Genomic DNA, 22,977 nt, shown 5'->3' with positions numbered 1-22,977 from the left:
TTGAATTGTTTTTTCATATAAAATTATTTTTTTTATATAAAAATATTATATAATATATTTGTAGGAAAATGTCAGGTTGTCCATTGAGTATTTATGAAATTGGTAATCTCCACTATTCGAAAATTTACACGAGGCAATCAAAACATTGGGGTAGTAATCAAATCTAAAAAAACACATATTTAATAGATTATTAATAGAAAAATAATAGGCCTAGCATTTTCTACTCGTTCATACCAAGACAATACATCGATTTTTGTTTTGAATGCTTCAAACATTTTCTAATAAATTTTCAAAGATAAAGTTGGTTAAGATTTGTCTTCAACAAACCGATTATGAATCCAATGTTTTGATGCTTCTATTTCAATGATAGCTTCGTTTCAACTTCCTACTTTATATATATATATATATATTTTTTGTTGTTAAGATAGCAATGAGGTCAAAACCTAATAGCCAACTTGAATGACTCCATTGCTTTTGGGTGGGATGATATATATCCATTTTTATTGAAATTACTTTTAAATATATTTTAAATTATCATTGTGTGTCGAGCATTGCCATTTGGGACTGATGTGGCATCTTACCATCGGTAGAAGCATCCGAAATTGATATATTGACAAAGTTATTCATTCAATACAACTAGGTAGAAGCATCTAGAGTTGACATTTTACTGAAGTTAATGGTTGGCATCCGACAACAATTAGAATGTGGGTCTTGAAATAAGAAGGAATGTGATGTAATTCTAGGGGCATGAATACGAAATGTGTCCTTAAAGCACATGATTAGAACAAGTTTCCATGCGTGTATCAGTAAGTTGAGACACTCGATCATGTGATCATGGGCATTTGCCTCTAAAAAGAAATAGAAGAATTGATAGTGGGCAAACTAAATCTAATTGAGCATTGAGTGCACCAAAAATAATATTTAAAAAACTGTTTTAATTTTAAAAATAATCTTAATAGAATAAAAATTTAATCAAATAAAAAAAAAAGTGTCAACTCAGATACATTTTTTGTATTTAGTCTTAAAATAAAAAAATAATAGTGATTTTTAGATAAGATATAAGAATATCTACAAAATTACATTTAACGAGTAATGATTTTAAAAATTATTTTAAAGAAATTTGAGATATTAAAAAAATTATTCTATTAATTTTTAAACTTTTAAAATAATTTTTGAAGACATAACGTAAATTTATACTTTGTATGTAAAATATTCTATTTTATATAAAAGTTTTAAAATTTAAAAATACAAAATAAGAAATGTATCCTAAATTAATTTAAAAAAAAGTAATGTAATTTTAGGGTTTGTATTACAATTCTGTTACAATATGATGCCTACCGAAAAAATATCACTAGCATCATATATATATTTTTAAGTTTCGTTATTTATATACAGTCCTATTTTTTTATATCTTATACCTTAATCTTATTTATTTGTACTTTGCAAAGTTACGTCAACATTTCCCTTTGTATTAAACAAGTTGATTCAATAAAGACACAAAGATTTTGCCTTCCAAAAAAGCAAATCAAAAAGAGGACACAGTTGGAAAAAAAACCAGATTCAAAAATACATTACTCATGATCATTAATATTTGGAAAGTGCACAGAGCTATCCTGCAGAAGCAAGCAGAGGAACATTTCCGAAAAGACCCCATGTTCCCTATAATTGAAGGGCCCACAAATGGACGTACATGATCACTGTTGACGCGCACGCGTGTGTACTGTAAAGCATGATCGCTAGATTATTTTCATATGGATACGTCCCCACCTCTCAACATCTCCAGGTTTATTTACATCCCATATCCATATAAAATGCTTTTGCTAGCCCTCCATCCCACGCCCCACGTTCATCACAATCACAAAACATAAAATCTCCACCGTTGATTCCACCACCTTAGGTCCCCAAGTCACGTTATGGATCATCTCAGATCTTCTTCCTTTTAAGTACCATCAAGTCAATGCTCATGCATTATTATCTTTCCTCTTTCTTTTTCTTTTTCCCCCTTTTTTTTTTTTGCCCCTTGAAACTTTTGATCTAATCTTGTTTTAACCTTTATGATTAAGGGACCCTCAATCATGGGCTTTGAGTTGTGTAAATTGACGGTGTATTGGTAGGGTTGGAAGCAAGCACCACTCCCATTTACTAATACAATGGGGGTTCATCACCCTAATGATTAATTTTCCATCTTGTTAGGAAAAAATGGAACAATAGTTATCAAATTTATTAGAATATCAATTTTAAATTAGATTTCAATTTATGAATGAATCTTAGTTAGGGGAATGAATTGGTGACCTATAAAATTTCGAAGTGTGACCCATAAATGTATTCTCCTTTTCTTTTCTTTTTTTTCTTTTTTTTTTGTTTAATTTTTTGTAAAATAAATAAACCCCAGATAAAGATGATGTCACAATATTCCCCCAAATAATGCAAATATATAAAAAGTGGAAGCAAATGATATCGACAATCTTCCAACATAAGAAATAAAGATATGACGGTATAAAGTGGAAAATCTTTAAAAGAATAAAAGAAACTATTGACCAATCACGGTTATAAAATCTAATATAAAGAAGATATTGAATACAAGGTTTTATCTTACCCAATGCCTTTAATCCTTTCCCACACTGGTTGTTTAGTACTTTGAGAAATTTAGCTTTCCACTAGCTTTATATGAAACCCCTTGGAATCACCTCGAAACATGATTTAGGCATTTTCTTGATATTTGGGCCTAAATGATGAAGATATTTGAGCCCAAAGGTTGAAGAACTAGGTAAAGATAGAAACAAGTAATGAATCAACAACATATTTTATTGAAAGTTTTCGCACTTAAATACCCACAAACTTTCACAAGACTCGAGCATTCCCAAATATAAATAAGATTCGAAGCTCAAGGAGACATGCTCAAGTCTCTTCACTATGGATTCCTTATCTTGAAATGAATTTAAATCAAAGGTTAAGACATTTGTGCTATAGAAATAAAATGGTTCTCATATTCGTTGTTCCATTTAAGATTTGAGGTGAGAAAATTGGTCAGTGAAATAATCAATAAAAATTCTTAGACATCTTAGAAGATAATTCAAAAACCTTTTTTTTCCATCACTACACAACCATGTAAATATATGTTAGAAAAAAAATATTCAAATGGGCATCCTCCTTATAACTCACACCATAGGAATTAGATATTGAAGTTATGAATAAGAGCTTAACAATCTTTTGCAAGTGTGAATAAACTAATATTAAGTGATAGATTGAAACAAAAACATCACATCCAAGTTCCAAAATTAATTCCGAAAACATTGAGAAACTAACTCTAGGAACCCTCAAGTGACTCAAAAAATAGAAAATAAAACCTCAAAACCAAAACAATTATGCATAACCAATGATGAAAACATGAATAAAGAGGGACGGTGAACACCTATTGAGAGTTGATTGATGAAAGTAACACGAGAAAATTTTCCAACCACCCAAAGATGAACAACAAAGAAGAATTTTTAAAAACTCATTTCAAGATAGAACATTGACCAAAGATCTAATACTAACTACCAAACCTAAAAAAAATTGACTAACTAAAGGAAAACCCATAGTTGTCAAAAAAGATGAAAAGATAAAGCACCACGACTGTAATGCTAATAGAGGAGATGAAATGGTCAAATATGAAACTAGGACTCATAATGATTTTAGAGCCAATTAAAAAATATTGGGGATTTTTTTTTTAATTTTATGGATATTCCTTTTTTTTTTTCTTTCTTTTTAAGATAAGCGACATTAATAAAGAAGGATTGATCACCAATTTGATCAAGGAAAATCAACTCTCAACTTATTCAAATAAAGTTGATCATTATGTTTGGTCAATCACCATTTGATCACATAAAATCAACTCTTAGTTTTTAGATAATACAATTGATTGATAAAATTGATCGATCGTCATTTTGATAACAAATAATTAGTTCTTAATTTTTCCTGAAGAATAGTTGATTAATTGGGACATGCCAAAAATTAATACAAATGAGAAAAGAAAAAACCCATATATAATCTTATGAAAGGAACAGACAAAATGATTAATAAAATTGAATTGATCCTAAATAGAGTTGAGATAAAAACAATAAATACAAATTTTGAACTATCTACCGTTTAGTTTTCTAGATGCATAATGATAAAAAACACCATCAAGAGACTACTTAGAGTTGAAAATCAAAACATTGAAATAAGAACCTTATCAATTTATCATATACAAAGTTAAGAAATAAGAGACTATTAACACCATATCAAACACCTTCTAACTAAAAAGAGTCTCATAAATTCACAAAGAACTAACAAATATTATAGATAGCATACACTTATAAGACTATACCTATCTATAAATCAAACATCATTTTTAAGATCACATTCATCTCTAGGCTAGCTTAACTCTATTTCCTACTAGTCAATTTACAACTATCTTTACTAGATTTCTATTTAATATGACTATTGTACACCCCTTCACCCATACAATATTTGAGTTAATTTCTTATGAAAATATTGGCAACACACTTGGGATTTGATTATAATTTTAAGATTCACTAAAGTGACCTTGTTCAACACCTTTTGCAATTGAAGCATTTTATATTTTAACATTGCAAGGTATCACAACCATTTCGGGAAATAAATGATATTCTTTTTACTTCTTTTTGACTTTGAAAAAGGATAAACAATGAAGAGGCCATAAAAATCTAAATTCTTAAGAAGATTTTCAAGTAACTTTACTCAATCTTCAAAGCACATTAAATAGATATAAACTTATGTTTGAACTTTAAGAACTATTCATCATCTTTTGTGACAATACAAAACTCTCCTTTGAGCTATTAATTACTTACAAGATTTGGAATTAAAACATGTAGCTTATCCAAGCAAATCAAAATCATAATAGCTCATAAACTAGCTCATCAATCAATTAAGTTAAGATTAACGATCTTCTAGGTCATTATAAAACAAAATAACCATTTGTAAGGAAGATAAAAGAAATATCCTTATAGACACATCAATGATGATAAAAGTAAAAAGAAGAAAGGTTTGAGAAGATACCGATGAACAAAAAAAGAATCAAGAATGAAAAAAAAAAACGTAAAACACAAAAATATTTCAAATCTAAGAAAGCATCTAGAACTTAAGAATATGCTAGAAAAATGTCCTAAACATGCTCTAAATGCAATTAGTCGAGAACACAATGACCTATGGACTTCTTAAATGATTCAAACCTAGAAACATTCATCCAAAGATTTAGTACAAATTTTAGTTATTTGATCCTAAGTAGGTTCATACTCCAAGAAGACAACTTTGTCTTTTACCAAGTCATGAATGAATTAATGTCAAATGATAATGTGTTTGGTTCTAGAATGAAAAATTATTCTTTACAGTGTCAATGACATTGATATTATCCGATCCCTTCTGTTTGTCGCTCTTAATTTCACAATGGTATGGTCTTTTTCATTTTCAATTAATCTATGACTCCAAAAGTTAATAAATTCAATTTTAGAATTTCTACGCAAAAAAAGGATAAATGAGATTTTTTACTAACAATTTAACAATTGTCAAAAGTTCTTGAGCTAATCATTATGTATTTTCCCTTTAAACCAAACACCTTGCTTATGTTTTATGAAAATTGGAAATTGAACTCATTTTCACATATTTAGATCATGCTTTTTAAGTTGAGCTTTAAGCCTTTCATACATAAAGACTTTTTCAAGATTAGGAATGCCTAGGGCATAGCTAGTGCTTTAACCTTTTTGCCACATTACCCTCACTAACACATTTTTTCTATCAAATTCAATGAATTTAGTGAAAAATAATTTATTATTAGTTATATGACATGAACAACTACTATCAAAATATCATGACTGTGACTTACTTGCTTTGAGATGTGTGTGAATAACCAAACATTTAATATAATTATTTTTTTACCCAAATTTGTTTAATATTTGAAACTTTCATATTTTCATTGAAAGTACTCTCATTCAACATAGCATATAGAGGGATCTTTGAGCCATTGTTGGACACCCTTTTTACCATTCATCAATTTTTTGTTAGGTTGGATTTTTTTTTTAAAAAAAAATTACAAACAATCTTACATAACATTTATTATAATTATGTCATATTTTGCAATAAAGTGCAATGAAACTCGATTTGATAATGAGTTTTCTAATAAGGTTCTTGTCCATAAGGCTTAACAAAAACTAGTTTACTACTATTTGGAATAATATTTCCATCAACAAATTTGAAGCCCCTTTCATCAAAAGATTTATGTCGTAACTTAATTAAATCATTGAGTCTTAAAGTTAGAATGTAACTCTTCCTTTTTAAAACTTAACTCATATTAAAATATTTAATTTTCACATTTCAATCCTTGTTGCTTTTTTCTTCATTTTAGCATGTTCATTTTCAAAGAAAGTAATTTTGTTGAGTAATGATTCTTTTCCACCTTTAAAACAAAAATCTCGTTGATTAAACTTTATTTTGGATTTATTGCAATTGACTTATTTGTTTTAATATTTAAACACTCCTTATACAAAGTCTCGTAAGTTACATCAAAACTCACATCATCTTTCGAGTTATTTAACTTATTTGAGACATCTCTTTTAGTGTTTCATTCATTACTTTTGCTACGAAGACAGTGAATTTAACACACTTATTACATTCATTTGTTTTTTTATGTTGTTTTTATTAGATTCAGATTCAACAAAGTGACTTATAAAACTATAAGAAAAAAGTAATGACTAAAAACCAAATTCCTATACCGATAATTTTGACATCACTACATGAAAAGACGTGTTTGTCACTCAATCGACGTGTTTTTTAAGTCAACAAAATAGATAATGATAAAATATTGAAACAAACTCCAATACTTGTTATTTTATCATATGATTTTCATATTCATTCAACAAATTATGGTATAACACTATTTATCATATGAGTAATTAAGGTTTTCAATCATAAATCTCCCAACCTAATAGTTGTTGGAAATATGTCTCACATTCTTCATAGGCATTCAAAACCTATGAGAGACATGAGATTTATTTGTCTCACCCAAATGGTCGTGGGACGTGATCCATCGACAGTCGATGTATATTAAATACATGGAGCATCCATACAAATGGGCAAACATAGAAATTCTTTCTTCTTATATCTACCTTTGATTGAGAGACAATGGGAGAAATGTATGGAGAAGAAAAGTAGTAACATGTTAGTGCATATGCTTACGAAAGGAAGCCAAAAGGGTGTGTAAAAGTGAGCACAAAAGTCAAATATTCCCATGTGAAATTGCTTCAAAGTGGTTGATTTGAGGGTGTGTGGCACACAAGGAGTAAACCTAATGAATGGGGGCCATGGGCACAATCAAGGGCCACATTAGTACAATTTCCCTGTGTGCCTAGGGTGGTTAGGATCATTCCTTAGGAATGTTTTCAAGCCTATTCCCCTACCTTACTAGTCCGATGTGATGCCATATTTGTTGATATCTTGTTCTTTGTTTTTTGTATTTCTTTTCCATACTTAGGTTTTTCAGTTGTATAGAAAAAATCAAAATATTTAACTTTTTCTATTAAGTTAAAAATAACCTGTTAACAATATCTAATATAATTAAATTGAACTTATTAATAACAAGTTCATTTTAACTATGTTGGATGATGTCAACATGTTACTTTTAACTGAATAGAAAAAACCAAAATATTTAGCTTTTTATATTCAGCCAAAAAACAAACACCACCTTAATATTATTGTGTTTAGGCTTTGGATATATTTTCTATTTTTTATTTTTAAAATAATTTTTTATATAAAATAAAATATTTTATAAAAAAAATATAAATTTATCTCGTATCTTTAAAAATCATTAGGAATAAGGTTTTGATTTCCAAAATATCAAGAATAGGTTTTGTGTACTCTTTGTTTTATAACTTAATTTTTATTTTCAGATGTTTTATTTGAATAGACAAAACAAAATTACAATTTTGGACCACATTTTTACATCAATTCAATTTAGATTTCAAACAAATTCAAGTTTATTCAAATCTTATAAAAAAAAGAAAAAAAGAAAAGCATTAACTGTTTCTTTTTTAAATGATTTTAAATCACTTTTTCAAAGCTTGGAAACACATTTTTTTTATAAAATATAAAAAATTATTTCTCAAACTATATTTGGTTTCGGAAAATTTAAGAGAAAATGCAAAAAAAAAAAAAAGAATAGAAAGAAAAAGTGGAAGGAAAAAAATTATATAAGGTTTTTTACTAATTTTAATTATATTTATTTATTTATTTATATTTTTTATAACAAATTTAAATATGAGAAAATCATTTTCTTTACTATTTTTTTTTTCTTTTCTTAACATTTTTCTTTTTAACCATGGGTCATAAATAAAACTAATATTAGGGTTTTGTATATTATTTCACAGAAATAGGGAAATACTTGAGAAAATGAGATGAAAAGAAGGTTGAAATGCTGGTTTCCACTGAGAGAAGACATTGAATGAGGAACAAAGCAGTGAGACAAGTAAAGGAGTGGTGAAAATGCTTTAGAGCACAGCCCACGTGAATGATATTCTATCTCTATGGCTGTTTTATCTCTGGAAAGTGTCTTTTGAGATGTTATGGCTTCCATATTTGACAAATGTGGCCTTCTTTGCTCTACAACTTTCCCACTATCATTTGGAAAAAACTAACTTTTCTAAGTTATGATTTTTTTTTTTAGCAATATCATCTAAGGGTAAACTCGGGTCTACTTGACCTAACCCGAGCACAACTTGATATTTGAGTGGGTTTAGACAATTATTTTTAATATTTGGATTGAGCTTGAGTTATGTTGTTTTAATTTGAACTTAATTTGAATTGGGTTCAGACTAATGTTCAAATAACCATCTAAATCTAAACCTGAATTAATTTCTTTATAATATTTATAACATATATTATCTTATATAATAATACTCATTAAGAAAAAATATCAAATTATATTATATTATGTGTTTTTCATTTTTTTAAGAAAAATATGTAAATTTATATTTATTCTTTTTCTATCTTAAAATGTTATTCTATTTATTATTTAAATTTTTATATAAATAGATAGAAAATAGTTTTTAAAAAAATATTATGAATAAATTTTGAATTATCTAACCTAAGTCAAATTTGATCAACCTAGATTTAATCCGATCAATCTGAATTTTAAAAAATGAGATTAGGTTGGGTTAAAGTTGAATGCCTTGGATTAAAAATTGGGTTGAGTTGAACTTGAGTAAATTGTTTCTTAATTTGAGTTGGATTTGGATTAGTCATCAACCTGACCAACCAGCCCAAGTTGTAGTGCTTTCATCATCACACTGAATATATAAATGTGAATGAGGATAAAAACAAGTTTGAATTCATATTTATACGCCAAATAATTTTATTAGTAATGAATCAAGTAAGGGAATTTAATGTGTTTTTGTCCATGAAATACATGGTTTTGTTTGTGAAATTATTAGGCGTGATTTCGATAATTTTTTGTTTTCAAAAACCAACGTTCATTTGATCATGTTTTTCTAAAACTTGCTTTTAAAAACTATTAAACAAGTTTCAGAAAATATGACCAAATGTGTTTATGTTTTTTTTAAACTTGGTAAAAAAAATTCATATTTGTTCTCTATTTCACTTTATTTTTTGAAATTATTTCCAAAAAACAACGATCAAATAGTGTTAGAAATTTTTAAAAACAATTTTTTGTTTTTAAAAATAGAAAACCGTTTTTAAATTACATGACCAAACAAGCTCTAACTAATTTTTATATAAAATGTAATATAATTTAAAATTCATTTAAAAAAATTGAAGTTTACTATCTCAAATTTTAAAAATACTTTTTAAGAACATAACATAAATTCATACTTTTTATAGGTTCTACTATTTTCTAATTTAAAAAATAAAAAAACTTCCTTATCCAAGTGAGCATTTAAGGGTGCAATTAAAAAGGGGGGAAAAAATTCATGCCTGATAGTATTATTAGTTCCCACAAAAAATTCCAAAGTCATCACCTACTGCAACTTTTTAAAACTTGAGTGCCTTGTAATACCTACACTCTCCTATCACTCAGCTCTGACTATTTCCCACCGCCTTCACACACACCGACAGTTGACCCTTTCGGAGCCTTTGATGCGCCGCGAACTGGTGGATGGACTTCTGAATTCCGGCAAATGCTACCAAGAACTCCGCCGCGTCGGTTTGGCTCAATACATTGTTCACCACCATCTCCAATGCCTTGAACCTGTCATCATTTTCATTTCAGGCAGTCATTACAGTTATCACAGTTATTACAGTTACATTGTCTGTTATGTTGGTTAAGGTTGAAGAGAGAGTGAAAATGGACCTGAGGCTTTGGGCCTTAACGATCACTTGGTGGATCTTCTTGAACTCCGACTGAATGCAGCGCAATGCAGCGCCACCCGTACGGTGGTTCATGGGAGCGAAAGGGAGGTGGAGGACACAGGTGGCTTGGATCTCCGCCATCTCCTCCTCCACCACCGTCTCCTCGATGCGTAGCTCGTGGATCAGCTGCGGCAAGAGGCGCTGGATGGCCGGATCCGACCCCGACAGCGAGGGTGAGGTGCGGGCCCGGGCCCAGATTAGGCCCAGAATTGCGGAGGGCCGCCAGTCGCCGAGCCAGGCTAGTGAGGCGAGCTCATGAGGTGGAGCCCATTGGGGCATGAGGAGTTGGGCCACGTCTTGGAGACGGGCTGAGACCAAGGCCCGGTTGAAGTGGGCATGGTACATGTGGAGATGCTGCTGAATGAGATCCTCCAGAGTCCATCTTGATTTGAGGTGTTTCTGAAGCCTTGCTACTCTGGACTTCTGTTCTTGCAACCAAAGCCCATGTTTCTCCAAGGATAGATCGTCTCCTGATAAAACATACAAATTCTCAGCTCATGGAAGTTGGGTTGGGGGCCCATAATAACATAGGCCAACCATACGGCCCATACTAGGGAGGCCCAATTTGTAGCATTCCAGTGATTCCACCTCGTTTCTACGAAAACCACCTAAATTGAACAGCCTAAAACAGGAAAAGTGCACTAAAGCCATTTGAGGAAGTGGTCCAACTCGAACGATTCACCTCCGAGTTGTTTAACCGAGTCAAAACGAGTCACCGTTATATGGATTGTAACTTGTAAAGAACCAGGAATGCATGAATTGATTTCTTGGTTTTGCGCAAAACTAACTATTTTTCTTCCAAGAAACTTGCTTTTTCTCGGAAAAGTTAACTTCCCAGGAAAATTGGGGAGAAAGTTTCTGGGCTAATACCTTGTTTGGTTGTTTCTCCTTTCCGGAGGTTCTTGTACTGGACTGACTCTATTATGTCATCAAATTCACCTACTTCAGTTTCTTCTCCTGCCACTGATTTTTCTTTGCTTTCTTCCTCTTCTTCGTTACCATCATCTTCATGAATGTATTTCCTGCAAGAAGTTGGCAGTTTGGTTTGCAAGAAAATGGAAGAAAAGCAAGTTTAGGACTTAAAACCAAATGGGGTTGGGACATTTGCTCTAGTTACTTTATTTTCTCGGCAACCAAACAAGAGAGTTTTAGTGCACTCCAAATATTTGTTTGTTTGTCAAGAAAAGAGGAAGAAAGAAGAGAAGAAGAAGAATGGGACGAACTGAGCTTACAAGAGGGGTTGAAATAACGTTCCCTTCATTTTTGTCTTGTTTATGAGCTCCGTACTTCGATGGTTTTCTCTGGCAGTCTCTCAATTTTTCTTCCACCATGAACCTTGTAAATGGAGCCAAGAATTTATAGGAAAAGATAGGGGTAATTTGGTCATGAAAATTTCTTATGGGGCCTCAAACTATGGGCTAACCCAATAAAGATTACATTTGTTGTCGGATATGATTCTTCAATCCGACCCATTTTATTGGTTCAAGTCAAGCATTTTCCCTGCAACCAAGCAAGTCTACGGTTCAATAACGGCGTTCCTACAATTTATGAAAGAAAAAATTCATCTTCTGGACTTTCATTTTGTGTGTAAGAGAATTTACTTGGAAAAACTGCAACGTGTAACGTGGATTAAGAGGGTCTAAAACCTTATTTGATATCTGTTTTTTTTTTTTATAAAAAAAATAGAAAAACGTATTAATCAATTAAAAAATAAAAAATAAATTTTTATTTTTAAAAACAAAAAATAATTGTAATTTTAAATAATATCTTTTTTTTTTTTTTTTTACGTTGTTTTTAAAAGATTGTTTTACAAAATAATTATATAATTATAAAGAATGTTTAAAAATAAAGTACTAAAAATAATAATTATTTTAAAAATATACTTGAAAACCTAAAAAAAAGGTTAAAAACATTTTAAAGTCAGTTTGGTAATATGATTCAAAAATAATTTTTTACTTTTAAAAACAAAAAAAAAGACGTTTTCAAAATTTTTTTATTGTTATTTTTTGAAATTAATTTTTAAAAATAAAAAGAAAATATGAGTTCAATTGGACATATTTCCTGAAACTTATTTTTAAAAATTGTTTTTTATTCTTTAATTTAAAAACAGTTTTCTTTTTAAAAAAAAAAAAATTGAAAAACATGCCCAAAGGCCCTTATATTTCCAATGAAACTTTTGACAAAAATTGTTTTTAGGCTTTATTTGAAATTGTCCTTCAAAAACAGATTTCTAATTCACAAAACATCAAAAACTTATCTTAAAAAATGACTTTTTGAGAATTTATTACAAAAAACAAATTACTTTTTAGAACAAATTTTAGGTGTTTACATTTAATTTTTATATGGTGTTTTTAACTTTTAGGCAAATATTAAAAATATCAAAAATACTTTGAAAACTTTTATATTATTCATAAATACATAATACTTTCATGGAAAAAATAAATATAAGTTCTAAACAAAATTCTTCAAAACAATTAAAAATTGCTTTAAAACCTGTTCTAAAATTCTATATTTTGATAATTGTTTTTAAAAAGGCTCCCATCTAAAAAATGTAATAAATCTCACCCCTTCTGATAAGAGCATATACAATGCTTGAGGAAAGAACTAAACAAGACCAAGCTTGTCCACATCCATCAACCAAAGCCTACTTTCCAGTTTCCATTACTGGAAAATAGAATGAACATCCTCAATGAAGAGATGGATGACTTTAGAAAATGAACCCAAAATAGAAAGCTTCCAAACATCATCACATAAGGTATACATATTTACAGGTCTGTCTGGTAGTTATATACAGTTCACCTTCTATGTTGTAGACTTTTGAGAATTTAGCCATAGCCAAATAAAGAGGGATGAGTTACCTAGCAGTAGCTGTGGGAGGACCTTCTCGGAAAAGGATGTTAGCAACTGTGGGAGGAATCCATGCTGGATTGCCACCAGCTTGGCCATCCTGACACTGGCCATCATTTGGGGTCAGATTTCTTGGGCTCTTCCTCATTCTTACACACACATTTCCACCAACAAAGACTCCAAGCTTCAAGGTTGTAAATACACCAAATGCAATTACCAAAGGCCTTACAGCCCAGTGAAAATCCTCAATATGATGGTACTTCTCCACCACACCATGACACTTATCAAAGGACACTAGTTCCACTTCAGCTGGATCAGCCAAGAAGCTGTTTGATTCAACCCCAAACACAAACCTCCCTGGGAACCTTACGACAAGACACCCATTTGGAAGGACTTGTGCAATCCTCCCAGTAACCCATGCTCCACCCTTTTTACGAGGCCAATCAAACCTGGGGGTAAACACATTTGTCTTCAGCCTCACGAACTGTCCCACATAATAAGTTTCTGCCATTTGAAGCTCAGAGGAATGCCCTCTCCAGAGAGTCTCAAGCCCTAGAAATCCAACAGCTACACTTCCATCACGCTGCACAGAATGTAGAATACCAACAGTTGAGTGCTTTCTGTTTGGCTCTTTCAAGCGCACCCAATCTGTCACTACCAAGCCAGATGTGACCCTTTCAAGTGTTGACACATGCACTCTTAAAGGGTTGTGTTTTCCACGGATTTTCACCAGAACAAAACCATCTCGATCATTGTCACCATCGAAACCAACCACAGTCCCTTCTGGAACATCCATGATTTGAGGTTTACATGCATTTAGTGGCTTTCTAGAACGAACTATGTCACCCACATGGAGAGAGTCCTTTGAGAGGAACCAGGATGTGTAGCCACGGCTATTTGATCTCTCTGTACATGTTCTGCTTTCTAGACCAATCCATCCTCCATCACTGTAAACGGCATTCTGTGAGCTGCAAGTTCAGTCGCAAATCAATCAGTTGTTAAAAACAGTGCAGATTGAACAGAGTTTCTCTTAGAACCTCAAAAATAATGTAGAATGACAAAATTCTTTAGTTCTGTCCTCTACTGACCAGGTTACTAGTTCAAACTAGAAGTACTGCAATAGCAGTAAGTTCAGACTGATAGGAATCTGGAGCTGGTTTGATATTTGAAAAAAATATTCAAAGATCCTTTTGCTGTAATTAGAAAAGACAATATCCCTATGAAGCTTGAAATCTGAAATGTATTACCACCTTTTTGTCTCTGAAATTAAAAATAGAAAAAAAAAAAAAGAAAGCATGCAAGAAAGAAAAGCCTAACTCTTACACTTCTTTTTAAAATTTGAAGGTATGTAGAGATTCAATAAGTTGGCACTTGGAATCTAATGGATGTATTTAGCGCATTGCACAAACTCATAATATATCTACAATTATAGGAAACAGGTACATACTTGAACTTGTGCAACTACATAGTTTTATCTATCTTATTTTTCTTCATGAAAGATGAAAACTTACAACCTTTTGGTAATATAGAGTCCTGTTTACAGGACACTATAGGGAGGTTTACAAGTTATCAAAAGAGAATAAAAGGTTATAGCCCTATCTGTACTTTATTAGCTAAGGTAGTGCATAAACTAAAATAAATATATTATCTAAATCTAATCTTATATTGCGATGTCAAGGAATGAGTATTTGACACTATTTCTTTCTATTTCTCATTTATCAGACTTCTTTTATTGGGAAAATATATTTCCAGTTCTGTCGATTCATATAAAAAATTGGAGTGAATAGGTTATACATGACTATGAGCCAACTAACTTTTATAGATGAAAAGGAGCTGAAATTGTGACAAGTTCAAAAAACAGGTCATGAAGGTTGGGCAGAGTTGGATTGAGAAGGTGATTACTGCTAAACTCTGGTTCCACTGAGAAGCTCTAAATTATAGTCCAAATCTAACAGACTAGCACATCCAAACACCAGAAAACACTGGTAAGAAGAGAGAAATTACTACTTTCTTTCCAGATGCACACAAGCAAGGCCTTCATGTATTGGCCTGGAACTCTCTAAACTTACAAAGGGAGACTAAACTTCTCTTAGTTCTTCAATAAACTTGCACATTCTTAACTTTCATATTTGACCCCTTCACTTTAGAGGTAGATTATAATGATTTCTATAAGGAGCTAATTTTTAGCTGTCATATTTAGCTCCTTTATTTTAGGAATTTGATTGCTATGATTATTATAAGTTAGGAGCAGACTGTAGGGATTTATTTTATATTCTTCCTTACAGTAGTTCTTCATTTTCTTATATATACTTGTACAAGCTGTGAAGTAGATACACCAAAAAATCTCTCTAAATCAGCATGGTATCAAAGCAATTTCTATGCTCATTAGCTGTAAACTATTACTGCTAATATACTCCCATTAGCCTCCTATCCCTGCTGTTTGAGTTTGCAACTACCATCACTCAAAGAATCAAGTCTGAACTGGTGTTAAGAAACTTTTGGTTTCTGGTACAGCACCACTCATTCCTTCAGCTGTGATGGTTCAACATGATAACACGAATGTTCAAATGACTTCTAGCAAACTTGATGGGACAGATTATGCAACCTGATCCTAGTTTGTGAAGCTGTAAATTACAGGAAAAAGGAAGCTGGGATGCTTGATATGAGAGACAAAATAGCCAGCTATTTCCGATCCTTTCTTCTCTAATTGGATCAAGGAGGATGCTAATCTTATGTCATGGCTACTCAACTCGATTGCTTCAAATATTAGTGCCACTTTTCTCTGACTTCCTACAACACATGATATCTTGGATGTTGTGGCTCATACACATTTGATGCTAGTGATGCTTCTTGAAAGGAAATGTATTCTGAACTTACTTGATGAAAGTGAAATGCCAGCTTGTAAACTTGTTGATACTTAGTTGGGTGAAGGCACAAATGGTATACCAGTAGACAAAGAAAGAAACCAAAGATTGGTCGGGAAACTAATATACTTGGCTCATTCTCGTCATACTTTCCCTAGCAAAGCCAATGCAGTGAGTGTGGTTAGCCTGCTTATGCATGCTCCTTGTGAAAAACACAAGTTGATTTTACATAGGATTTGTAGGTATTTAAAATCTGCTCTTTGTGGGAGGAAAGTAATGGTCATTTGAAAGTAATGGGATATCTGATTGGGCAGGGTTTGGAATACATAGAAGACCAACTTCACAGTATTGCATATTTGTGGGAGGAAATTTAATCATGTAGTATAGCAAGAAACAATCTTTTGTGGCTAGATCAAGAGATGAAGCAAAATTTAGAGTCATGGCTTATAGTATAGATGAGATGTTATCGTTGAGGGCCCTATTAAAGGAGTCAAGCTTCTAAGGATCCAATGAAGTTTTTCTGTAATAACAAGTTGTCATCAGCACTGTCCACAATCCAGTTCAGCATTGAGACATATATGCTAAACAACTTGTCATTAACAACTTGTACTAAACATGTTGAAGTGGATAGATACTTTATCAAGGAAATTTTGACAGAAGACAGAATTAGTTTACATATATTTTAACAAGGGACAAGTCAAATGGGACTTTAAAAGTGACACTAGACAAGCTGTGCATTGGAGACATATATGCTCTAGCTTAAGGGGGAGTTGACAAGTATTAATTATATATTTAGAGGTCTCCAACCTAAGACTTTCTACATTAGCTTTCATGTTTAACCCCTTTGTTTTAGGGGTTCATTATTATGATTTCTGAGGAGAAGATTTGTAATCATCTTTATTTTAGGAATTTGATTATTATGATTGTTAGAAATTAGGAACAAATTTTAGAGATTCACTTTTTACAATTCCTTGTAAGGTTTTTCCCCTTTTCTTATATATACTTGTATTAAGCTGTGAAGTACATATACAAAAAATTCTCTCTAGATCAGCAAACACCACATTCCTAGGACACCCATAACTAAGATAAAAAAAATTAACTAATATACGACCTACTACAACTCAACAATCATCCAGATGTTTCTAAGCTTAATATCTGATGACACTCTACAAACTCCTGTCATAGCATGACAAATAACAGATATCAAGCTCTTGAATTTTAATATTTTGGAGACATGAAGGGCTCAAAATAACAAGGACATGAACATAGAATTCTTGATATAGATTTCAATTCACAAGAATTGACAATAATGCACCATACCAAGGAAAAACTTTAAATTAAACTTTGGAAACCTTAATAAAAGAGTGATACCTCATCTAAAGATAAAATTTTATAAATAAAATTCATACAACTGAAGGAAGTGTCAAATGTGACATATAAAGATCACCAAATCAATAAAATATTTTGTAATTTAACAATAAAATATCATACAATTTTCACTTCTTAAAGACAAAAAAAAAAAAAAAAATACTAAAAATAGAGGGAGAAAAGGTTGAACTAGAGAGGAGCTGCAAAAGTGGCTGAAAGAAATGCCCTTAAAGTCCAATCAATTGACAGCATCACAATGCCTTATAACACAAACAAGACAAATAGGGATATCTCAAGATTTAAGAATCCTTGATATCTTAAGATCTTACTCAAAAAGGTGCACATTCAAACTAACCAATATTTCTAATTAACCTTTATTTGCCCTCCAACCTGCCCAAGTTGCATCACATGTGAGATTTTTTTTTTTCATCATTTTTTTATTGGATGGTACAATTCAGGTTTTGAGGAATAATGTTGGGTGAACATTCTTTTCCCTTCCAATGATGCCAATAATAGCTATCGACCAACTAAAATTGATGAATTATCTTGCACCCGATCCCCCCTCTCAAGGAGTCAACTTAATATATCAGGTGAAGCACAAAATAGAGGGAATTTACAATTTTTTTCTTTTCTTCCAGATTGGACCTTTTTCTTTTCTCCATCAAAACAAGATCCTTAAGCTGCTACACCAGCCTGGATCCTATTGATTAAAGAGAAGTCTTTAAATAGTGATTAAAGCTAGATTTCTAAGACTAATAGCCTGTATCTTTCTGGTTACCTCATCAACATCCTTCCTCCTAGCTCAACATACACTCTAAATCTTGACTCGAACGAAAACTTAACTCCATTATTTTATGGGAATATAAATACAACAATAAATTTCCATTGTCTTTTCTTCCAGTTACTCTCCTCTCCACAAATTGAAATGGAGCACTTCAAGTACACAAAGGCCACAGTAGCTTTACAAGACGGACTGGGTCGTGGGGGAGTGCATGTAGGAAGACAAACATTAATGGACAAAATCATTTTGGTCCCTAAACAGATCCAAGGATTGGTACTTGGCTATTGCAAATTCAGAAGTGGTACATTTAAATGCTATCCCCTTCTGAAGTTATCAAAAGGTGATGGAAGCATCTCTGAAATAAGTTGAGAGTAAAGGTGCCTTAGTGGTTACATGTTGTACCAAGGTTTGTCTTCCTTATTGGTGCAGATTGGGCGGTTTCTAGGAGGTCTTTTTTTTCTTTCTGGAAGAAAGAAAGAAAGAAAGAAAACACACAGACACACACAGTTGCAGTATCTTTTAGGGGCTTGGGGACAGAAGATAGAGGGTGGGCTTGTGCTTGTTATGACATTTGGGATATGTTCTGTACCCAGATTGAGGAATCTGAGAAAAGGGTTACAATTTCATCTTTCTTTGGATTTCTAAAACCAAAGAGTTTGTTTGTCAGGCTTTTCTCTATTCTAAAGTGAGGAACAAAGTCCAGCTCCCTAAGGACAGACCAAAGTTGATTTCAACAGTAGGCACAGGGGAACCCAATGCAATCAGCCATTGGAGATTTGTGGAGGAACCATGCAAGCAACATTATTTAACATTCTCTATCCCAGCAGAAAATGGCTTTGGTACAGAGGCCCAAATCTAGGCTCCTTGTAAGTTTTGAGGTTCTTTCATTGTTGAAGTAGAGAGGACTTGGAGAAGTAATGATAAGAGTGTGAATCTGAGGGTGGGTAGTTGGAGAGGCTTCTTGGATTCTATAGACAGGCTGAAGTGTTAGCTAAATGTAGAGTCTTGATGCTTAGGAGTTCCCAAGTTTGTTGCATCCCATCAATGGTTCTAAGTTTTTCCAGTTTCTGAATCTTGCGCCTTTGTCAGGTTTGTCATTCTTTGGTTCTCCTTTTAGAGGACCCCTTGTCCTTTTGATCATGCTTTTTATTCCTCTTTTTTTCCAATAAAATTCTTTGATTTTTCAGAGAAAGATTCAATTTTTCCTCAGATCAAGGGATTGCATCCATTGAAAAAGCCAGCAAGGAGGATAACAGATCATGAAGACCTTATTGTGCAAGAGAAGTGTTATGAATAACCACAGGAAGACCTTTTTCTATTTCAGTAAATTAAAAGGAAAATGAATTGATAGATAAGAAAACTACCTTTCGAATGCTTGCAAAATATCTACCATTAAAGGTCGATTACGGAGGTCATACTCAAAGCAGCCATTGAGAACATTCTCAACTTCAGGCGGCAGGCCGCTTGGAATATGCGGTTTTTCTTGCTTAATAACAACTGATTGATATATTTCTTCAATTGATCTCCCACACCAGGGTTGAACACCAGTCAACATCTCCACTATGCTGCAGCCAAAACCCCATGTATCAGTTTCACAAGATATTGGTCCTCTTACTTCTGGTTCCCACTGTTCTGGAGCCATGTAATTTGGCGTTCCAAGTCTCAGAACCATATCAGGATTGGGCAATGGAATCCCAAGGAGTAGATATGGGATTCCCATATCTCCTAGAACCACTTGGTCATGTTCATTAAGCAGGAAGTTAGATGGCTTAAGGTTTAGCACCAGGACCCCTGTGGAGTGCAACTCCATAATTCCTTTAGCCAACTCGATTCCATACCTGTAAGCATCAACATTTTCTTCAGAATAAGATTTGTTCCATCTTCACTAATTGCAAGCTTCAGAAAGAGGAGATATCTCCCAAAAGCATCACCTTAAAACATCAGACAATGGAAGCTTGCCTCCTTTAAGATGAGCCATTCGATCACCCACCGATCCCTCATAAAATTTCATAGCAATGCAGACCTGTCCAGAAATCACAATGAGAAATGAAAGAAGAGAATTCAGAATGTCAAATTTCCCGTTATCAAGATAGAAAGCATATATACACCCATAAACCCCAAAATATACCTAAAAACCAGGTTAAACATTACATGATCAGTTTTGATTTATAATATGTTTCGTAAATAATGATAACAAGAGGTTCAAGATGTGAGAAAAAATACAAGGTGCAAATGTGCCTTAGACCAACATCCATTTCGTTTTCTATAGAACCGGATTATGACTGGGGGCTTCATGTGGTCCATTTCCTAGACTACCTGAACAACCTCTTAATTGTGGAGAATTACCTTTCCTGTCTTAATTGAGATACCATGCAACCAACAAACACCTTTTAGTTGTCGGCATTTCAAAAATATCCCTGCAAATTTATCCAAAAACATTTGCATGTGATCCTCCCTTATCGTATGTAACATCTTAACAGCAACTTCATGATATTCATCATAATCATCTGCGGACTGATGATGTGTTGCTAACCAAACATCACCAAAGAGGCCTCGTCCAATCCTGTGCTTAAGTTTCAAAGAGGCAGGATCAATCCATGGGCTTAACTGGGTTGATGTAGCTGCAACAGTTCTAAGGTGGTCTGGATCTCCTTCAAAAAGCTCATACTCAAAAGAAGCTGGTGGCGGAGCTGCTCCAATCTTCTCAGCCATTTTTTCCTATTAAATGATATAGTGGAGAAAAGGGCAAGCAAGCAAACAATAATCAATTTCACATCCTTAATAAGGCTATGAAAAAATATATATTCAAAATAAAAATGATAAAAAAAAGAACATCACATTTAAATGGTGATCATATCCTCTGTGGCTCGATTGGGACAAAACATTAATCCTAATTCCTAACTTAAAAAGATGCATTAATCGTGCGCATTTAAGATTCACCAGAAATGGAAGGGAAGACCCTGGTTCTTGTTCAAGGAGTAGAACTTTTGCTTTGTTGTGTTACTAAAACACATGCCTTATTCCAATGGTCCCTTGAATAACCATTACCAAATAATGAAGCTTCTCTACAATAAATTTGAGGATCTAGTCTACAAACAACAATAACATGGTTTCTCTGTACTACCAAACCGAAGTTGTCAACTATCAAAACCTAGATAGTTCACAACCTCAGACCTTATCGAATAGAAATCCAATCACCTCTCCGTTCATTTCAAGGAAAATACTTCCTGAAAAATCTATATAATCCCATTCTGGTATTTGAAAAAAACATGAACCCTAATAGAAACCATCTATCTTCAAACCAAATATGATTGCTAACAGAAACAGGCAAACACACAGACGCATAGAAAAAAAAAAAATTCTCTTTTACTTTTGATTTGGATGCTGAGGAATAGAAAAGAAGATAAAGATCGAACCCAGCCAACCTAAGAGTTGGCACTATTTTCGTTCAAGTGGAGGGGTCGCTTTTCATAATGCCAGTTTACGATTCGAAAAAAGAAATCCTAATTTCTTTTCATTTCCCAAACCGCAGACAAACAATTTCAGTATCAAACTCACCAGTCTAGAGACAACAGAGCCAGTTCATCAAAAGCAGAACTTGGTTGCTAAAAGACTTACAGAAAAAGACAAGAAAAAAGAAACTGAAGTTTCGAGGAAACAGCACAACTATACAACCCACGTTATCCAAAAAAAAACTTCATTTTCTCTGTCTTTCCAGAATTTTCTCGGAAACCAAACAGAAGATAGCTTACCAAAACAGCAGTGAGTGTGGCGGTAGGCCTTGAATAAGACGCTGGAGATGTCGTCGAGTTGAAAGTAAAGTAATCGAAACCCTAGAGACCAGAGGGTGGAGCAAAGGAGCGAAGGAAGGAGGGTTGTTATGGCTACAGGGGATGTGGGATTTTTCTTGCTACTACTTGTCACGTGTCTTGTCGTGCCACGTGAGGAAACAGCATTGAAGGATGTGGCGCAAAATTACAAGAGTAGAGAAGTAGAGAGAAACAGCGAGAGACGTGTCCGTAACACCCACCGAGAGGCGTAGGCGTTGCCCTTACGATTCTCCCTTAGACGGTCGCTACGTGCTTTGATGTCTACAATGAAAACAATCCGTGAATGATGCCTTTGATTGAAATGCCAAAATGAGGGGGAGAGTCCTGTTAAAGGGCATAGGAATAGGGGTGGCATTATGTTTTTTAAGTAAAATCCAACCATCTAAGTTCTAACCTTGGAAATTTTTGAATGAAAACAAACGTATTGAAAACGATTTTGTTGAATTTTAGATGCATGGAATGCGTGCAAACTAATTTGTGTCTTAAGGTTTCTTTGTTCCTTATTTAGGTTTGAAGTATGAAATGTAAACTCGAAACATGATAGATGCATGTTACGTGACAAGAAAATTGAAAGTTGAATCAATTGGGTTTATTTGTATAATTCTTGAAATGAAAATGAATAAAGGATCATTGATTTTGAACTCATCATACTAGTTTCAAAATTTTCGAAATGACATTATCGAGTTAATTGAAATTGAAACGAGAGTGCGAAGTTCAAAATTTTTAAACTAAAATTGAAATGATGGTAATTTTGAATTGTGAAGCCAAAATGACTTCCTTCACTTTAAAATTATCGAAGTAAAACATTAATTTTACTTAGAAATTCTAAATTTATGCATTGATGCCTTATTTTGATCTTCATTTGACTTTTTCT

At 32.7% G+C, this 22,977-nt stretch overlaps 2 protein-coding genes across 5 annotated transcripts; both read right to left on the bottom strand.

Moving 5' to 3' along the window:
* Positions 1-9,952: 9,952 nt before the first annotated feature.
* Positions 9,953-11,900, bottom strand: LOC100247324 (uncharacterized). The gene is made up of 4 exons (XM_010656504.3): positions 11,646-11,900; positions 11,284-11,435; positions 10,355-10,883; positions 9,953-10,252 (listed from the first exon to the last, which is right to left on the bottom strand). Exons 1-4 carry the CDS (start codon positions 11,672-11,674, stop codon positions 10,078-10,080), a joined length of 885 nt encoding a protein of 294 aa, XP_010654806.1. The 5' UTR covers positions 11,675-11,900; the 3' UTR covers positions 9,953-10,077.
* A 1,228-nt stretch (positions 11,901-13,128) lies between these two features.
* On the bottom strand, positions 13,129-22,401 carry LOC100268161 (E3 ubiquitin-protein ligase KEG). 4 transcript variants are annotated; one of them, XM_002265136.5, is made up of 5 exons: positions 22,026-22,401; positions 20,620-20,991; positions 20,205-20,296; positions 19,638-20,111; positions 13,129-14,228 (listed from the first exon to the last, which is right to left on the bottom strand). In XM_002265136.5, the coding sequence occupies exons 2-5, from the start codon at positions 20,983-20,985 to the stop codon at positions 13,268-13,270; spliced, it is 1,893 nt and encodes a 630-aa protein (XP_002265172.1). In that variant the 5' UTR covers positions 20,986-20,991; positions 22,026-22,401; the 3' UTR covers positions 13,129-13,267. The 4 variants fall into 4 exon arrangements, with proteins under 4 accessions (XP_002265172.1, XP_003632763.2, XP_010654803.1 ...); XM_003632715.4 differs by having other exon boundaries at positions 21,112-22,219; XM_010656501.3 differs by having other exon boundaries at positions 21,832-22,219.
* Between the last annotated feature and the right edge of the window lie 576 nt (positions 22,402-22,977).

The sequence above is a fragment of the Vitis vinifera genome, chromosome 9 (assembly GCF_030704535.1).
Source record: "Vitis vinifera cultivar Pinot Noir 40024 chromosome 9, ASM3070453v1".
Classification (NCBI taxonomy): Eukaryota; Viridiplantae; Streptophyta; class Magnoliopsida; order Vitales; family Vitaceae; genus Vitis; species Vitis vinifera.
This window is presented reverse-complemented; position numbering and strand designations above follow the sequence as displayed.

Bases quoted from the DNA above. Each gene is read 5' to 3' on its own strand.
- LOC100247324 (XM_010656504.3), bottom strand. From the start codon at position 11,674: ATGAAGGGAACGTTATTTCAACCCCTCTT. The intron at 11,436-11,645 runs GTAAGCTCAGTT...AACTTCTTGCAG, and splicing joins ACGTTATTTCAACCCCTCTT to GAAATACATTCATGAAGATG. The intron at 10,253-10,354 runs GTCCATTTTCAC...AAATGATGACAG, and splicing joins GTTAAGGCCCAAAGCCTCAG to GTTCAAGGCATTGGAGATGG.
- LOC100268161 (XM_003632715.4), bottom strand. From the start codon at position 21,189: ATGCATCTTTTTAAGTTAGGAATTAGGATTAATGTTTTGTCCCAATCG. The intron at 20,112-20,204 runs GTGATGCTTTTG...TGATGCTTACAG, and splicing joins CCATTGTCTGATGTTTTAAG to GTATGGAATCGAGTTGGCTA. The intron at 14,229-19,637 runs GTAGTTTTCTTA...CTGAACTTGCAG, and splicing joins ATTTTGCAAGCATTCGAAAG to CTCACAGAATGCCGTTTACA.